Genomic DNA, 19,866 nt, shown 5'->3' on the forward strand with positions numbered 1-19,866 from the left:
AAACTAAGATTGCAGAATTTGTAGCAAGATGTATAGTGTGCCAGCAAGTTAAGATTAAACACCAAAGGCCGACATGTTTACTTGAACCTTTGGAAATTCCACAGTGGAAATGGGAGAAAATATCCATGGACTTTGTAGGCGGTTTACCTCGTACTCAAATAGGACATGATTCGATTTTGGTGATCGTAGACAGATTAACCAAATCTGCTCATTTCTTACCTGTTAAATCCACTTACAGGGCCTCTCAGTATGCAGAGTTGTTTATCTCGGAAAATGTTAAGTTGCACAAAGTTCCAGCTAGTATTGGTAGTATGTTCGATATTGGATTGATTTCTCTTCGGTCGAAACTTCAAATATTTCAGATCATTTTATGCAGTTTGGTCTTTTTAACAGGAGATTCAAAAGTACGACGATCTTTTCCATACGTTATTTGGTTTTCATGTGTTTATGTAATTTGGAAAGAGAGAAATAATAGAATATCTTTTATATAAAGTCAAGTTACTATTTTATTGGTGGCCGAATGCAAAATATGTTAATTTAGCTTTTGGTTATCATGGTTGGTGGCTTAGCTCTTTCTCTTATTTGAACATTGGCTAAACACTATTTCTTTTGGCTTGTTTGTGCTCTATTTGCAGGACTTTGATGTTTCTCTTTAATACATTTTGTAGTGTGAGGAACACTTTTAATTGTTAATGTAATTCATAAGAAAAAATAATTTGTGTACAACTTTTATTAAGAGCGTACACATACTACTATTAGTGTATTGACTTAACTGCATTTTTGGCCTCTTAAGATATTGTGAGACTTAGAGGGTCAAAACTGCAATTAAGTCTAATAAGTAAAGTGATGTGGGTGCCACATATGCATTGACTTGATCAAAATTGGTCTGGAGCCAAAGTGCAAAAGGAGGTAAACTTAGTGCTGATTTATTATTGTTTTTTATAGAGGGTCAAAATTGCAAAATTGTGATATTTATGAGGCCAAAACCGCAATTAAGCTTTGTTTATTACATATAGTTTTTTGAATATTATTTTAATTATTTTTACATTATTATCATGTATTTTGATTATTTTGAATATCTTTTTTCGAAAATTATTTTAAATAATTATCTTCCATAAAAAGCTGATTTGATAATTACAAATAAAGAGATTTATAATTTATTCCCGTAGCTATGAATGGTGGTATTCAATGTGATTCTATAGCTAACAAATACTCATTCTTCTTCTAATAGTAAAAACATATTTTTTTGGCTTTAAATTGTAAAAATATTTATTACCTTATAATAAAAACCTGGCGTAGAAACCTCTCCAAAATCCAAAATCTATTGCTTCTGTTCTCAAGCAAGTAAATCTAATTAAAGTATCCACGTGCATTATCACTTTTCTGCCTATATTACCGTCTGTAACGCTGAACAAAAACAGAAGAAAATCAAAGAAAATAAATAAAAATAAATAAAAGTTAGGAACAGTTGTGATATCATGAAAGAGACCTTACCAATAACACCACAATGAGTCACCAAACCAACCTATTTCACATTCACATTCACCTTCCAACTTCATTTTCGTTCATCTCAATATTACTTACGCGTACAAACCACAAGGGTTTTCTAGTCATTTCAAGATACCACCTAAATTCCATCACCTAAAATAATAAATAAATAAATGATAGGTGTGCAAGAAAACTATAAAATAAAATAAAGGCAAGCTGTGCCGTGGACTATATTACTACGTGGTTTACCATGGACTATTATTTTGGAAAAGAATTTTACTAGAAATGTTGATGATAATCAATCAACAATCTCTTTTAAAAATAGAATAGAGGTGAACTAGTTTGAGTTGGTTTAGTGATGTTAGTTTGAGATTTTAAAACTGTGTTTTCTTTTAAAGTTTATTTTTCATTTTTTCCATGCAAATATCAATAGATTAAGTGTATGTATAATTTTATTTTTAGAGGGATCAAAATTGATTATAGAAATGTAAAATTAATTTTGACATATTTGGTTGTTGTCAAGTAAAATTGATTATGTATGTTCATGTGAGCTTAACTCAGTTGATAGATATATTGTATAATATATGTAGGCGCTAGGTGAGCTCCACCACTAGGCTATTTGATAAAAAAAAATTGATTGTCTCTATAATTGATTATACTTGAAGTTAGGATTTATATCTTTTGATTATTAAATTGAACATATCTAAACACAAATCACTTTTAACTAGAATTATTTTTAATCAAAATCAATTCTCTCCACCGCACAAAAAAAAACATACACTAAGTCCATATTGAGTTATGCTCTCTTTTTAAATGGGGGATTTGAAACTGGACGATAGAATTATACTCATCATATTAGTCGATTTTTAGACTAAATACTGAGTTTTAAAAAAAATAATAACAATAAAGTTAGGTCGAAGATGTTAGACTCCACGACATGACAAATTAAAGTTTTATTTTAGGAAGTGACAAAGTAAAGTTTATATTGCAACTAAAAATTATATTTAGATTTAGTGTCTGATCCACTTCAAATATGATTATCTTCGACCAATATGACAATAAAGGATAACATAACATATTTGAGTTACATTTTAAGCACATTTTATTTTATTTTTGCGGAACCAACATTAATCAAGTTATCATCTTAGCCCTAGGAACGGAAAAAAGATCTTGAACTTTAATGTTTGAAATGCAATATTTATCACTTTAGAGATTCAAGTAATCTTCAAATAACTGTTTACGAAGAAGGAAGTGAATTCTCTCATGTGTAATTGCATATACTATGATAGAATAAAATTTACTTTCTTATTATTCAAACTTACACTATTTAAATTTGTTATGTGTTTCTCTATGTAAATGGTAAGAGATCACACTCTTTACACATGGTAGAAGATCAATTCTCTACTATGAACCACTTATTAAGTGGTTTAGAGCAAAAGTTGTTTAAATTAAAAGATTTAACATATATAATACATTAATTGTGTAAATATTTTTACATTATCGATCATCTATACTCTACTAGAAATATTTGACTTTGAATATATCTTTGAAGTCAAAGAAATGTTGATTTGTAATTTGTTAATGATGTTACTGGCAAACTAATCTCTACCATAAGTGTTAGAAAACCTAAGTTCAATTTTTTTAGTAGAACAATTTTTTATCAGATCTCATTGATCTTATCGTTGAACTTAAAATTTCTATGGTTCATTTTCCTAATAATTGTAAGGTTAAAACAAAAAAAAAAAATCTAAAAAAATAAAAAACAAAGATGGGAGAGAAATCAAAAAGAAAAGAAGAAGGTAATGATTAAAATCAAAAACAAAGTAAAATTAGTCAATAAAAGAAAAGTAAAAAACTAAAAAGAAAAGAGTGTATGAAAGGGCATTACAGCCAGAGCCAGAGAAAAACCCACAGGGAAAGGTAAGAAAGAAAACAACACTCTTTTAGGTCCATTTTCAATATTCAATATTAATTAATATATATATATTTTTGTATAGATAGATAGATGAACAAGATCAATAGAAGAAGGTGTTGTTAACTTTGTTATGCTACTTTCCTTCAACCACAATCTCTCTTTCTCTCTCCCACCACCCATTCATCTTTCTCTCTCTTCTTCCTCCATCATCCTCTTCAAAATCTTCTCTTTAATCCAAACAATCCCTTAGAAACTTTAAAACCCATCATTTTTTCTCTCTCTCTCTCTCTATATCTCATCCATCAAGTTTCATTTCAACCCTTGTTGAAAAAAAAAAATGACTTTTTTGTAAGAACAAGAGAAAAAGGTCAAAGGTTTTTCCTTTGATTCATCAAATTCATCAATTTTGAAACGTTTTTTCACCGATTTGATTTTCTGGGTCATCTTAGAATTCAAAAAAGATTGAACCTTTGAAGATGGGTCGTGGAAACGGCGCAACCGCAACAACAGCGGCTGAACCCGGTTCAAACCCGGTTTTTTTCAAAGAGCCGAGATATCGTGGTGTTAGAAAAAGACCGTGGGGACGGTTCGCCGCCGAGATCAGAGACCCTTTGAAGAAAGCAAGAGTTTGGCTCGGAACTTTCGACACGGCGGAACAAGCGGCGCGTGCATACGACACCGCCGCTAGAAACCTCCGTGGACCAAAAGCAAAGACGAATTTTCCTCTTCAACAGCCTTTTTACCATAATCTTGACGCAGCAGGAGATCCGTTTTCCGATCAACGTTTCTTCACCGGCGCCGGTGCCGGAGTTGTTGCCGGTGAGTATCAAGATCATCGGAGACCTACTTCATCTGGTATGAGCAGTACCGTTGAATCTTTCAGCGGTCCACGCCCATTTCTTCCACCGGCTATCCCGTCGGCGGTGACCGGAAGAAGGTATCCTCGTACACCGCCGGTTGCACCTGAAGATTGCCGGAGTGACTGTGATTCATCATCTTCCGTTGTCGATGACGGCGACAACGACAACGCGGCTTCGTCGGTGATGCTTTCGTTTAAACGCGCTCCTCTGCCGTTTGATCTCAACGCGCCGCCGTTGGAGGATGCTGACGTGGCAGGTGGTGAGGATCTACACTGCACCGTTCTATGCCTCTGATCATGAAAAATGATATGAACTTCATGTATTGGTTTGTGGAAGAAATTATGATTTTTTTTTATTATTTTAAATTTTTCACTTTTTAATTTTTTTTTCTTCTTTTTTTCCTCTTTTTTTTATTATGCGGAAAAAATGAAAATGAAAATGAAGATGAAATTTATGATTGATGATCGGTTATGAGATTATGATAATATAATCTTAATTTCTGTGAGAGTTTGTCTTCTCTTCTGCTTTGATGTACGAAAAAAAGGCTAATATTATTATTCATCATAATTTTATTTTCTATGTTTTTGTTCTCAAATTTTTAAGGATTGTGAGGAAAAACTGGAAATTATTATGATCTATCTATTAGATTTTAAGGATGGTGAGAAATAACTGGAAATTATTGTGATCTATCCATTATAATTAGTTCTTGGAATGATTATTGATTGGGATTCATCTGATTTTGGTTTATTAAGATCTATCTTTTAGATAGAATTTGGAATGATTATAGATTAGGGGCTTCATATGATTTTGGTCTTCATCTTTGCATCACCCACTTCTCTGACCAAAATCACTTTTCTATAATCAGATTAGATTCTATTTATTTGCTGTATGAATTAATAACATTTTACCTATGCTTACTTTTTTAACTTTTCCCTACTCTAATAGTCTGGAGTTCGATCGAAGAAAAGATAAAGTCTGATAAAAAATTGTTGGGTTCTCTCTAAAGATTCGTCATTAGGTGATGTTCATTAAGTATTTGATCTCAATTACACATATTTTTCCCTCATAATACTTGAGAAATTTCTCAAGTAGTTGATATTTGACAATATATATGGTTGGAAGATAGGATTAGCAATTAAAACATAGCTTTTTTTAGGGCACATAATGCTTTTCTCATGACTATAGTGTTTTCCCTTAGATTTAATTTTGTGTCTATAATCTTTTTGTTATAGGTTGGGAAGAAACTTTGTTAGGTGAGGGATGTAGATGTAGGTGGTGATAATTTAATCTTGTTTTTCTTATTTTGTGTGCAATGGAATAGAAAAAAGAACAATGATGTTGCCTTCTATAGCACTCAAGATGTTTGGCAGGGTGGGTAATTTAGATGTTGGGGAGTGAATGATTTGATAGAAGAGATGATTCATTCTCCTTTTTCTGGGTCATTTTTCTTTACTAATAATAACTTATAGGAGTATTACTTTCTAAATTATATCGTACAAGAAAGGAATCAATCTAACTTCCAAGTAGGTCATTAAGGTGAAATGACAAAATGAATAAACATACAAAATGTTGGTTCACTTTGTCATCTCACCTTAGCGTGATCGGAGTTCAAACGTGCTTGAATTTGGGATTGCACGTAAAATGTGTTCCCAATTTCTCTAGTTGCGCGTGGATGATACGTGGTTTACACTAAATAAAACATAAAAAAAAATCTGGGCATGGTTATTTGAAATGCTGTAAGGGCGTTGGATATTTTTTATGATGTATCAATTATCTGTGTGTATTTAATTTTTGTAATAATTCTCTATATCTTTTTATTTTCATTTTTTTATATAGACAGGAATTCAACCCACTTTAAAGAGAGTATGACAAAGAAAGTAATATAGGTTGAAGCTAATTTTTGTAGCTAGTAAATAACTACTTTTTCAGACGCAATGAAAGTAGCAGGTTCTTGTTTATACCTCTCAATTCTTTAATGCATACTTTATATCATTAGACTTGCTTCTGTATTTTTGTTATATGTTCTTAAGTAGTATAATATTTTTGTAAATATCTAAAATCAAGTCTTTTGAGCTTAGTTCAGTTATTATTAACAATGTATAATATATGCAAGGTGATTTAAACTTCGGCCACAAAAAAGAAAATCTAAAAACAAGTATGCTTTATTGAAATTTATTAAAACTCAAAATTTTCAAAACAAAGACGGCCACAAAAAAGAAAATCTAAAAACAAGTATGCTTTATTGAAATTTATTAAAACTCAAAATTTTCAAAACAAAGACACATTTTCAAAAATTAAGCTCTCTTATTATATATACCTAAAACTATAGTCAAAATAAATACAATACATTCAAGTATCAAACACATTTCCTTCTTTTAAGAGGAGGTGCATCCTTATTCTTTATTTAATTATTCAACCAAAGGCAAGTAGATGTGGGACTGACCCTACACAGCACCTTCATTACATAGGGAATACAAATACAAAGGGATGGTCACATACATACAACCAAGGAGATTCCTGAAAAGTCAACAAAATGGTCGTTTGAATTGATGCTTTTGAGGCCTGCAACATGCAAAAACACTATTACCATTTTGATTTAGAATTTGAAATTTTTTATTTGTCTGTTTCCTAAACCACATGAAATGGAACTTTCAAGGTAGTAGGTTTCACTAGCCATTGCCTTTTGCTTGTGGTATTCTAAATTCTAACCTCTTGGTGCAACTTATTTTGCCTCATATTATTGTCTTGTCTAGTAGTCCACTACTCATACGCAACATCCATCTCTATTAAGATCCATATTGTTAATAGTTATCAATAACTTGTGGTTGAATAATGATCAATATTCATGGATCATGGTGTTCCTTTGTCTAAACTAGCAATAATCTATTTGAATTAACTCCTAATGAACTAATATTTGTGAGGTACTTATGAGGTTGTTTGAAAAAACTTATGAAAATAACTTATAACGTGTTTAAAAGATCGGTTTATGAAAATAGTTTATAGATTATATGCAAATAGTTTGAATTGTTAATGTGATAACAACCCGGTAGTACAAGCTTAATATTATAACGTCAAAGAACAAAATTTAAATTTTCTAAAGGATGTTTGTAAAATGGTTATCAGCGTCATTTTAATGAATAATTTTTTATCAATAAATATAAATATTTAATTAATTTTATCCTTTATCAAAAAGTAGTCTACACATAAGGATTTATACGATAAATGTTTATGCTATTAGAGTTTAATTAATTGTTTATCTAAAAATGTCAATGTTTTATATTTTCTTTTTCCCTTATCATAAGAATCTACAACAAAGATAGAAAACATATCAATTTTTTGTTTGAGAGGAGGAATTGGTTGTGGAGTGTTACTCTTTGTTCGATAATATTGTTATGTAAGAATACGATGTTTGAAATTGGAAGCTTGATCCAATTCAAGGCCAGTCGGTAAAAGGAGTCTACAACTTATTAACTTTTGATGATCAACAACCTCGATCTTCTACAAAAGACATCATATGGAACACATATGTGTATCTAAGTGTCTCTTCTTGTTTGACGATTGTTAAAAAATAGACTATCAATTAAGGATAATTTGGCTCGCCGTGGGATTCTTCAAGTTGACTATCTTTTATGTTTTGGTGGTTGTGTGATGGAGGAGTCGAATAATCATCTGTTTTTATAGTGTATTTCTATGACAATGTTTGTATTCCATTTTGCATTCCGTTTGTTGGTGGTCATTTTTTTAAAGAAGGATGTTCGCACTTGTTTTCATATAATTTGGATGGATTCCATTTAGATTACTCATAAATTTCCAAAATAAAAAATCATATATCGATCATATTAACCCATTTGGGGTTGGCCTAGTGGTTGACTTGGGATCTTGGAGTTTGCTCCTCCAGAGGTCTCAGGTTCGATTCCCTCTGGTGTCAATTTCGGTAGGCTAAGTCCATACAGAGCTTGCTCTGGCTTTAAACGGAGCCCCCGCAAGTGGGCGGTGGGATTGGTTCCCTCGGATTAATCGATTCTTGGATCGGATACCGAGTTTTAAAAAAAATATATATATATATATATATATATATATATATATATATATATATATATATATATATATATATATATATCGATCATATTGTTAATAGGATGAAATTGCATTTTAGTGATGGTTTAAGGTGTTCAAGCCTAATTTACCTTTCGATTAACGCTGCTTGTTGGCTTTCCCATTTTTTGTCTTGTAATTAGACTCTTTGTTTTAACATGTTGTTAGGCACAATTATACTTAACTTGGTTCATATGTTTTTCTAATACAATCATGTTGGCTTCTTAAAATAAAACACAAATACTAACAAAATCAATCATTATATTGTAATAATAAATTTGTAAAAATTGGTGTTACTTTTACACATTTATTCGTACAATTATCATTATCACGGACAATAAGATGGACATTCTGCGTCCGTATGACTGCTCTTTTTACTGCGTTGATGCGTTTAAATTATGAATAATAGAATTTTGATTTTGATTAAAAGTATATCTATAAATTTTTTACACTTTTATATTTTAACAAACTGAATTTATCTTTTTTAATGAACACTAACAACATAACAAATATAATATACATTTTTATCTTTTTGAATGACACCAACAATATAAATAATTTTGTTTAAAGATATAATTAGAAGTGAGAATACCAACCTAAAATCATGTATGTCATTTATATATAGTATAGAAAAGAGAGAAAACACAATACTTATATTTTTCAATGCTACTTCAAATAGGGTATTTTTGTGAAAAAAATAAATTTTAAAAAGAGTTTTATATTTATGCAACAGAGAAAAGTTTGAAAAGAATTTTATAATTGTGGAAAGAAGGAGTACAAGAACTTCTTCGCTACAAAGCGTTTGATTTCTGGTTGAATATATTCTCTTGGCACTATTATAATTTGGATTTAGTTTCAAATTTTTCTATTGATATTCTTCAAAAAAGAAAAAAATTCTATTGATAATCATATATAAATTCCATCTTAAAATACTTATTGAAGTTGGTGATTTTTCTTGAATGATGAGTTGGTGTAGCTCTCCTAATCTGATCCGATCCAAAAATATAAAAGGATAAGAGAGCAGTGGTATGATACCCCATCATATACCCCTGTTTAATGCTCTATGATTGTATTTACATAAAAAAAAAAATGCTCTATGATTGTATGGCCACTAATAATGTTGGTAAAATAAAAAATAGTTGCTCCAAATCCACTTTAGCATACAAACAGAATGGTATATACGGATAACTATAAGTAAAAAAATAATATTATCTTACATATTAAAAATTAATATTTCAATTTGGAATATTACATAAGAACCTAAGGTTAAATATAATTTAGATTTAGATTTCCAATAGTAGGTTGTGATAGGTGAGTTACATATTTGAAATGCAAGACATGTATTTTGATTAGGGTTGGTAATATTTAATATTTCACAGGAAGTGTTAGAGTTGGACCACTTTGTTGGTTCAGCGAATTTCTGTCACATTGGGGAAGGATAAGGACAAGTGACTGAAATGAGAGTTAATTGAGAAGGGAAGGAGTTGATGCAGTTGTTGATGGGGAGATTGTGGTCACAAGAGTGTAAATAGGTTATTGAATATGTCATGGGTTCCATTTGCATTTATTATGAGAGACAATAGAATTGGGCTGAGAAACTTGCATTATGAGGTGTTTTAGAGATTGTTGCTCAAATAGTGAAGCAATGGTTTTTTCAATGAAAAATTGCTCTTCTCCCTTTCTATTTTGCTCATTCCTACTCCGATCTTTTAAAAATGACCTCAGTTGATCTCCGATTTCATTCATCGACAATTAAGTGTTGTGGAGCCCACCTTTGTACTAGCTCATCTCCAATTATCATTCATCAACGTACAATCTCATCTCCTATTATACCAGAGTCAAATTTAAGGTGTCAAATAATAATTAACTAGCAGTTTGGAAGCTTGTATTACTATCATTTGGTGAATTAACATAAATAGGGAATAAATATTGTAAAAGGTAATTGAAGAATCACTTGTTACAAAAACGAAAGGGGTAGGTAGAACTTGGGGAATTACGAGTTACGACTAAATCAGGAGTGGAACTATTTGAATTCACAAAAGAAGAAATGAAGAACAACAATTAAGAGAAACTAAAACCAACTTCAACCTAATTAATCAAATGATTATAACTGAAAAAACAAGGACGATATAATAAATGAATTATCTTATTTTGAGTCGAGAAAAGTACAATCAAATATGATGTGTGTTTTTTTATAACTAGGTGGGTCTTGTGTGGGACATAGAGGGAGTGAGTTGAAGCTCAGACTTGCAAAGGGGTAGAAGGAGATACTTCATGTAAGCTGAGGTAATAGAAAAAGTCGGGTTCGTTCAACAACTTTGTGGTGTATGAGGTGCGGGTAATCCATGAGGGATTCAAAACCGTTTGTGGTCGGTGAGTTTTTTTTTATCGTGTCATTCTCTCCTCACAAATACTCTTTTGCATTTTTTATTTTATCTTTTGCATTCCAAAATCCGAAAAATGAGAAGTGTTTTATTGTATGCTTTCAAAAGATAAGTGATGTCATTCACTTGCTTTCGGAGGTTCAACATATGTAGAGGTAAACAACATCACTCACTTTCAATACTTTGCTAGCACTATCATACCATGACGATCATAATATTGATCAACAATCAGAGGGTTCTTGACTCATCCAAGTTTAATATCTTCGTATGCGACATTCCTTGCATACCCACTTCCCTTTTCCATGTCAATGTACCTCTTCAACTGTAGCAAAATCTCCACCTTTTCCAAAGGATGCGACGTTGATGCCACGACTAGGTCCATAAAAAACACCAGTTATGCTAATGAAACTAGATCTAAAGTGAATTAAGATGCAACCGTCACCAATTTCGATGGTTAGGTTCTTAACGACAGTGTTGGGACTATCTTCTAGTGCAATTATCTAAATATTTGAGATGGAAGCATATTTGTATGAATCTATATTTGTGTCTTTTTTGGGTTGTTAATGTGAGTCAAGTTGCTAAGCATTAAACTTTCAACTAGCATAAACACTTGTCAAACTATTTAAGAGAACTAGTAAAAAATAGCTTATGATATGTCTATAAGCATTTTTTTTGGTTGCTAACACGTCTACAATCAATTTCGAGCTTAACTCTATAAGTTCTTTGTAATAGTTTATCAAACAAAGTTTTGACAAAAAATTTAACTATATTTGCTATAAAAAAACACTTATATTTCTTTGGATTTGTTTGACAAAACATTTTTTTTGAGTTTATAGCTTATGTCTTATAAATTTATTTGGCAATAAAAGATTTGTTTCGTAACCGTTACTTTCTCATAAGCTTATAACTTATTTTTACCAACTTGTAACGTTTTTTGACAAGTTAATTCAAGTAACTTATAACTTAAAAGCTTATAACATATCATATTTTATTCCAATTTTTCACATTGAATCTTAATTGAAAAATATATTAATTAACATATATTTTTTATATTATTTCTTATTTATAGGTTAGTTCAATCCTTAATTTTACTAAAAATTCAATTAGATTATTTAGTTTATATTTTTTTTTGGTCTAGTTCAATTAGATTATTTATCCACTACAAATTAATTTATCATCCATTAACTATTTTTTACTAAATAAATTATTTATCAAATTAGAGCAAGTCTTAATCACTTAAAAATAAATACAAAAATCCATTTAAAATAATTTTCCAAAAAACAAGTAATTTAATAAAGTGAGAAAGGGAGAAAGAAAAAGAAGGAAAATTGGTTTGTATTGTGAGGTGGAACAGGAATGGGTAGCGAAGAAGAGAGAGTTCTTGAAAACCAACTGGAACTTCAATTACATGAACAAAGAGATTCTCTCACTGCTATCGATCATGCTCTTCTCCTTGATCCAACCAATTCTGAACTCCTCGAGGTATCTTCAATTTCAATATTGAATCTAATTCTCCATTTATTAGGTTTTGTTTGGTGTATTTTATGTTTGGATACGTTCATGTAGAAATGATTGTACTAAATAATTGCGCGCAAGAATCAATTCTAGAATCAGAAGCTACAAACCCTAGATTCATGTAGAATAAGTTCTACTCGAAAGCAACCAAACATGAGTCAATTATGACATATGAAGCATGGACGTGGGACACACACGGACACCGACACGTGGACATGGATAATAATTTGAGAAATTTGAGAAAATGACATAATTTAGTGTAATCATGGTTGTTGTGTCGGTGTCGGACACTTGGACACACCTAATCCGAGAAGTGTCTGTGCTTCACAGATTTATGACATCTCTAGAAGCGGAACCTTTAGGGTTTATTGCTGTGCTACTTTAGGTCATACTTATATGTTAGCTCAGTTTGGATAAACAACTTAATTAAGCGCTTATAACAATGTAACATGTAAGTGCGGATGTGTAAGGTCTCATATGATAAAAGATATAGGCCCGGTTGGGATAAAGAGCTTATTTGTAGCTTATAGAATACACACTCATCGTGAGAAGCGGTTATGTATAAGATATCTCTATAGCAAAAAATAAAGTTAAATTGTTTTCGTATAATGTATAAGTTGTTTTCATAAGCTATCTTGGAGAACTTATGAAAATAAGCTGAAAACAGCTTGTGAACAATGTCATAAGCTGTTTTCATAAGTTCTCCCAAACAGTCCCACAAAACTTATGCTGGTAGATAATCTCAAATAAGCCAATCCAAAGAGACTCAAAATAAAGTCAAAATGTTTTCATATAAGCTGTAAACTGTTTTCATGAACTATAGTGGAAACTGTTTTCATGAACTATACTGGACAGCTTATGAAAAAAGAGGTGAAAATAGGTTATGGACATGTCATAAGCTTTATCAAACAGTCTAACAAGTGCTTATGCCTGTATATGAACTCAATTAAGTCAATCTAAATAGCCTTGGTTACACTCAATAGCCGAGTTGTGGTCGCTGGAAGGAAGACAGTTTCGAAAGGCTAATTTAAGTCTGTAATTCAGTAATTAAAATTTGTTTATTTAGCTAAGCTAGTTTAGGTGGTTAGTCATGTACATCTGTCATCCATTCTGCATATAAACAAAATCCATGTTCAGAATTCATAACAGATTCATTCAAATAATATACCAATTCAGTTTTGTTTCTCTCTCTTTATTTTCCGTATTCATGGTGTCCTTGTTTATACGAGTCTGGGTGGGTTAAATATACTGGGTGAATTGTTTTCACCCCAGCCTGACCCACCAACATGCTTTTGTTGAATTATTCTAGAATGGATGGTATGACATGATTCATTGTGCTCTTAGAAGTAAGCAAGCGATTCATCTTCAATCACAAAATATTGTATTCTCACATGGGATTGAGATTGCAGAAACTGGTGCAAAACATAGGTTCAATTGATATGGCTTGGTGTTTGATTTTAACTACCATGATTATGACCGTCATTCAAAGAATTCCGAGGCTGTTTTTAGACTGAATCTTAAAATTGTTCAATTCCCAGGTTCACGAGGAACTTGTTCAGGCAATTAAGGATGCCGAGGAAGGACTTCTTCATCTAAAGCGTGCGAGATTATTATCCGAAGCAGACACAGTGCTGTGCAGTACTGATATTTTTGCTGAAGAAGAGAAAGTGGAGCCACTTGATCCTGCAGATGTTGAACCAGAGCCGCTAGAAGAAAAAAGCTTTTCTGTTGGATCTAAATGTAGATTCCGTTACAAAGATGGGCGTTGGTACAATGGTCAAGTGATGCAATTGGATAATTCAGTGGCGAAGATTTCTTTTCTTACTCCTACATCTGAAAATATGCTGGTATGTAAAATCATTTTGGGTCAAGTGTATCTATTTTTTCGTCTATTTTGGCGACAAAATGTATATTGAAGGATTCTATACTATATTTTTAACCAATATACTTTTTGTACCCCTTAATTTCCGCTGCTATAACAAATAAAAATAAAATAAGGGAGCCTGAAAAATCAACAGTTCGCCAAATTTTGAAATGAATGTAATATTTATATAGAAGGGAAATTAGGCAACACAGGCATATGATGCTTTCTAATTTTCCCTAGATTTATTTAGAAGTAGAGAAAAAAGCAAATGATTAGGTCATATATGTTGTCTCCAATACCCTCATTACCCTCTTCACCTTTACCCCATGCCAAAAAAGGAAAATGGTCAGCTAAATGTTGTCTTAGTTTAAGTGTCATTAAGTCCTTATGAGACTATATAAAACCACGTTCATGTGTTAAGTCCTCACAAGTCACAAGTTTAGCTTTTGGGATAGTTATTCAGGGTATGGTGTCCAAGTGTTTTAGATTTTTATCCTTGTGGTCCAAATTATTCTTTTAAAAGTTGAATTTACGCACAATATAGACGGTCTTATTGAAATCCAAAGGGTTCTTGTGTGAGTGGGCATATTTTGACATATCATATAAAATCACTTATAGGACTAAATCTATTTAGGTAAATGTAAATAATAAAATAATTCTTTTTGTTACTAGTACTACTATTATTGTATTAGTTTTTCATGTGTTAAAATCATATACTTCTTTACCCTCTTAAAGATTTAATCTTGTTGTTCTATGTAAAAGACTTGAACATATATGCTTATTGAAAGTTCTTATTGCAAAATAGGGTTTTAGATGATTTTTATGTCAAGTTAGACTTTTAAATAGGCCAATCTTAAAAATGACCAATATCTTGCTGACAATTGGAAAAATTTCTTAGAAAATGGAAGTTTCTGCATGTCATTATTTCATATCTTTTTGAAGCATGCTACAATCGTGCAGCTTAGGGGACATGTATTCTTAATTTGATGTTTCAATAGTTTAGGTTCTTGTCATCATACTTTGAATTTGTACCTTAGTAACTCATCTGACATATTGCTTATACGAGTGTTTTGTTAGTGTAGATTGGTAGTCCTCCTGAGTCCCTGACCCAACTCTTGAAACTCTGACACGCTGTATTTTTTTTTTTTGCTGCTATTTTCAAATTCCAACTTTTTTTTTTTGGTTTTTGGAAGTAAGATACTAGAAGAAATCATTTTTATGAAAATACGATACATTCTGTACATCTTTGAAGTATTATTCCCTCCATTCCTTTTTAAGCATCGTTTTTGACCACTTCACACATGTCAATGCACAACTTTGACAACTAATATCTTTAGTTATCTATCACCAAAAATTATAAAAGTTGATATTTTGAAAATATTCATTGAAACAAATTGAACAACATCTTATATGCTAACATTGTTTTATATATTAATAAATAAATATGATCAAATTAGATTATGTGAATGGTGCACATGGTCAAACAACGACCCTTAAAAAGGAACAGAGGGAGTACAAACTACATGTAGCATTCTTTTGTAAATGATTTAAGTTATTAAATTAGTAAAATTTCAGGCAAATCTCACAATAATTTTTATTCAATGAACTTGATTTTTTTTTCTTTTTGTTTTAGAGGTTCCAATCACCCCCCATCAATGAACTATTCTTAGCTAGTAAAATCTGGAAGTGTAAACACTCTTTATTGTGCCATATTGGTTTTTGTCTTTGTTATTCTGTGTCTCATATTTCGTCGTCTTAACATTTCGGTCATATATTTTGTCAAGGATTTCATAGTAACCTCATCTGCCATTAATTACCTTATAATACCATGAAAAACAAGAAAAATCATTCTGATTGAACATTATGTGGATAATATGTGTGTGAAGTAGATATGGAATTGCTACTTCTTTGAAGATGTTTATCTCAGCATTTTAATTCCTCAAAATTTAGGTTCTAGATTATTCGATGAAGTCAATTGTTTTTCATGACATTTACTAACACTAGAACACCAAAGTGCAGATGTGCAAGTTCTTTTTACAACAACGATGTCGATTTGGTAGTAACTGTCGCCTATCCCATGGTAAGCTGCTAATAGATTAGAAGAGAAATCACACAGACCTCGTTGTAATAAGCTCTTTCACTAAATTTTAGTGATACTTGCACTTTTAAGTGCAGATATTCGCTGAGTATATGGACCGTTATTTCTTTGATTTCTTGTTGAGTCAAGTCTTTGTTCAGATCCGAGAGCTAGTTTATGTGAATAAACTTTTGGTGTCCAAGTTTTCCTTTATCGTTATACATAACTATGGTTATCATCACAAGGGAAAACTTTTTCATTATGAGATATAAATTTTGTTTATCATCTTGAAAAAATTTTAGGTGGTTTGTGTACTTGAATCTATAGGAGGGTGGTATAGTTATTCCTATCTACATTTTAATTTCATCTAGGTTCATTGCTTGCTATTTGTTTGAACTTTATTTTTAAAATGGTAATCCTTTTCCAATTCAATGTTTGTGGCATTGGGGGTGAAATGCTTCACTCATTCAGGCTAAGAATGAACAAAATTAACAAATAACAGACTTAGTACTCTTAATTCAGTTGCTTTTTTCTTTCTGTTTGAGAATATGAAGAGTTAGATGCCATGGAATCCCCTTGTTTATTTTTGGCCCCCTCTTCTCTAAACTGGATATTTACTCTTGGTTTGGATGTTTCTGATTGTGATCCTAATACACCATGCATATATTTTCAAATGTGTGGTTGCTGTTTTATGCCTGTTGAGGTTATAGGATTTCAGATAAAGAGGGAAGAGAAGAAAAATTATAGACACGGAATTGTTATTATAGTTTGATGAGTGAGGATACATAAACTTAGTATTAAACCTTATTTATTCTAGAGCAAAACTCCTAATACTGTTCAAACAGGGTAAAATAGTCATGATAATAATTGATAAATATTGAAGTTAGCTCTAAGAGATGATTTGAGATACTAAGAGATAATATTAAGATCCAATATATTTGCATAGCATCTACCCATAGTTATATCATCTGCTTGTTGGTTATTTTTTAGTGATCGCGTTCATATATTTTGTTATGTATGTAATAGCTTTTGTAATATCTATGTTTACAGGAGTTGATGTTCAACTGACTTCCCTTAAGGAATATGCTCCAACAATTTGGAAGCCGTCCCTTGCTGGGTCAAGTATATGGGCAGTCTCAAATGCAAATGCAGGCATTTGGAGAGCAGCCGAGCTTGAGTCATGGGACGAAAAAGCTGGAGTTGGACAAGTTGTTTTCCGAGATGATGGAAGTTCTGTGAAGCTTGGTGCACAAGATATGGTATTATCTGAGTATGCAGATATGAGTGACATAGATAGTGATTCCAGCTTAGAACAATCCGATTACAGCGGCTCAGAGGAAGAGGAACCACAGGGTTTAGGATTTATGGATAGTACCAACTTACAGAAAGGCGTTCAAACCGAAACTGCTATATTTGCAAAGTGGGAGAACCATACCAGAGGCATGGCTTCCAAAATGATGGCGAATATGGGTTACCAAGAAGGAATGGGTTTAGGCTTAACTGGTCAGGGTATGGTTGATCCCATACCAGTGAAGGTTCTACCACCTAAGCAGTCCTTAGATCATGCACTTAAGTCTCATAAAGTGGAAGGGAACACAGAGAAGCAAAGGAAGAAACGGACCAGAGGTGGTAAGAGAAAACGCGAGAAGAGATTTGCAGAAGCAATTCGTGCCGCAAAAGAAGAAGAAGAATCGGCCCCAGATGTCTTCTCGCTAATAAACACTCAACTAGCCATGCACGGTGAAGCTTCCAATGGATCAATGAAGAAGCAGCAAAGTAAAGGTTCAGGTGAAGGTAAAAAGGTGGATAGAAAAATGTTGGTTGCTTATGAGAATGATGTGAAGGATTTGAAAGTGCAGGTTCTAAAATTTGAACAAATGGCAGAAGCAAATAAAAGAGAAAAACCTGTTTATGATGCTGCTATGAAAAAATTAGTCCAAACCCGCAAGGCATTGGCTGAGGCTGAAGCAGTTCATGCCTCTGCCTCAGATGATGTTGTTAGCAAAGAAAAAGATAAGAGATGGCTTAAGTTTTAGTTAGTACTTAGGACTCAGTTCAATAATGTAATGCCTTCAATAGATCCTTATGCAGATGCTTTGAAAAGAAGAAAAAGAAAGAAATCTAATCTCACAGGTGCAAGTAACTCTACCAAGATACTAGTAGATTGCTATGTAGTATTATTTTCCCCCTTCTTTTACCTGAGTGGTCAGCATTACACACTGTTCTTTAAGCCGTAAGTTTGCTTGCTTGGTTTACTGTATGTTTGGGCGATTGTTTGCCAAATGTGATTTTGGATGAAATTGACTTTGCATTTATTTGGTTCCGCGTCCAAGTTGTAAATCTCGCATCTCAATTTCACTTACATTGTGAAATTATGGGTCTAGGATTGCCCCTAGTAGACATCACATTAGGGCTTTTCATTCGGTTTGACGCAGTTGGCAATCTTAATCGTTGATTTGAGATTGGATGATTTCAATTACATAGTAAATTTTTTAAAGTGGAACAAATCAAGTCTAATGTTCACATGCTATATATATAATGTTTATTATTTTGACTCTTTTAGGCATATTATTGTTATTTTGACTCTTCAAGTAATTCACAAATTTGGCTTGCATTATTTTTTATCTTTTATTTCTCTTATGCAAAATATAGAACAAATCAAATTGGATATTTATATACACTTGAGGTGCTAGTTCAAAGTTGTAAAATGACCATTAAAAAGTCGGATATTTGTATACATATATGATTTTTTTATAGTAGCTTAAATTTTCTCTAAAAATAACTAAAAATTATGGTTGAAAATTTCTCTATATTGGGGTGTGTTTGGTTTGCAAAACAGTAAGTATTGGACAGAACAATACAAGACAGAACAGCACAACACAAGACACAGGACAAATTTTTATGGCATTGAATAATTTTTATTTTATACGATTTTTGGCCGAAGAAATGCTATTTTGGTATTTTAGACAACTTGTACGTGGGACAAAAAGTTGTGTTGTGGTTTGGTGAGGGACAAAAATATGAGATTTTGTCCTGTCCCTTGCCTCAAGTTTGTCCTGTACCTGAAACAGTTTTACAAATCAAACACTAGACAACTGAAGTTGTTATGTCATTTTCTTCATTTTTTAGCAAACCAAACACACCCTTGGAGTTTGTCAACTCCCCAACATTTAATCTTAGCCTATACTCAAACAAATTTTTCTAGCTCAATAAAATTCTCAAATTATCAAAATAGAAACATGCATGAGCTGTGAAAAGGTTGTCAATTAGAGTTGAAAATGAAAACAACTTTTATATGAACAAGGGAGCTATCTCACAATCTCTCTAAGGGTGGGTATGATCTGATATAGATATCATATCATATGATATAGAAGATGATAAGGATACAATATGATATATACATGATAAACGGTTATTCTATGCACATATGATCGCAACCATGATAATATTATATATCATCCTCAAGTGATAAAATTATCCGTAAAACAATTACATTTTTTTTTTCAAATTTTTTTACTATTTGAAATTTTATGAATTAATAAAAAAATTAAATGAATTTATATTATTAAAAAAACATCGACACTACTAAATAAACAATTTCATTTTTTTTATTAAAAAATAATGAGTAAATAAATAATTGTATAAACATATGTTAGATAAGCTAAACA

General features: G+C 31.7%; 2 protein-coding genes across 2 annotated transcripts; both read left to right on the plus strand.

The window, feature by feature from the left end:
- The first annotated feature begins 3,480 nt into the window (after positions 1–3,480).
- Positions 3,481–4,929, plus strand: LOC112416065 (ethylene-responsive transcription factor 3). The gene has a single exon (XM_024779691.2). It carries the CDS (start codon positions 3,880–3,882, stop codon positions 4,555–4,557), a length of 678 nt encoding a protein of 225 aa, XP_024635459.1. The 5' UTR covers positions 3,481–3,879; the 3' UTR covers positions 4,558–4,929.
- A 7,103-nt stretch (positions 4,930–12,032) lies between these two features.
- On the plus strand, positions 12,033–18,709 carry LOC25489021 (zinc finger CCCH domain-containing protein 18). The gene is made up of 4 exons (XM_013604424.3): positions 12,033–12,224; positions 13,796–14,104; positions 16,141–16,201; positions 17,249–18,709. The coding sequence occupies exons 1-4, from the start codon at positions 12,099–12,101 to the stop codon at positions 18,232–18,234; spliced, it is 1,482 nt and encodes a 493-aa protein (XP_013459878.1). The 5' UTR covers positions 12,033–12,098; the 3' UTR covers positions 18,235–18,709.
- Positions 18,710–19,866: the final 1,157 nt, after the last annotated feature.

The sequence above is a fragment of the Medicago truncatula genome, chromosome 3 (assembly GCF_003473485.1).
Source record: "Medicago truncatula cultivar Jemalong A17 chromosome 3, MtrunA17r5.0-ANR, whole genome shotgun sequence".
In the NCBI taxonomy this organism is placed as follows: Eukaryota; Viridiplantae; Streptophyta; class Magnoliopsida; order Fabales; family Fabaceae; genus Medicago; species Medicago truncatula.

Coding starts and splice junctions, on each gene's coding strand:
- LOC112416065 (XM_024779691.2), top strand. CDS start 3,880: ATGGGTCGTGGAAACGGCGCAACCGCAACAACAGCGGCTGAACCCGGT.
- LOC25489021 (XM_013604424.3), top strand. CDS start 12,099: ATGGGTAGCGAAGAAGAGAGAGTTCTTGAAAACCAACTGGAACTTCAA. Junction 14,105..16,140: donor CTACATCTGAAAATATGCTG/GTATGTAAAATC, acceptor ACCAAAGTGCAG/ATGTGCAAGTTCTTTTTACA. Junction 16,202..17,248: donor TAACTGTCGCCTATCCCATG/GTAAGCTGCTAA, acceptor CTATGTTTACAG/GAGTTGATGTTCAACTGACT.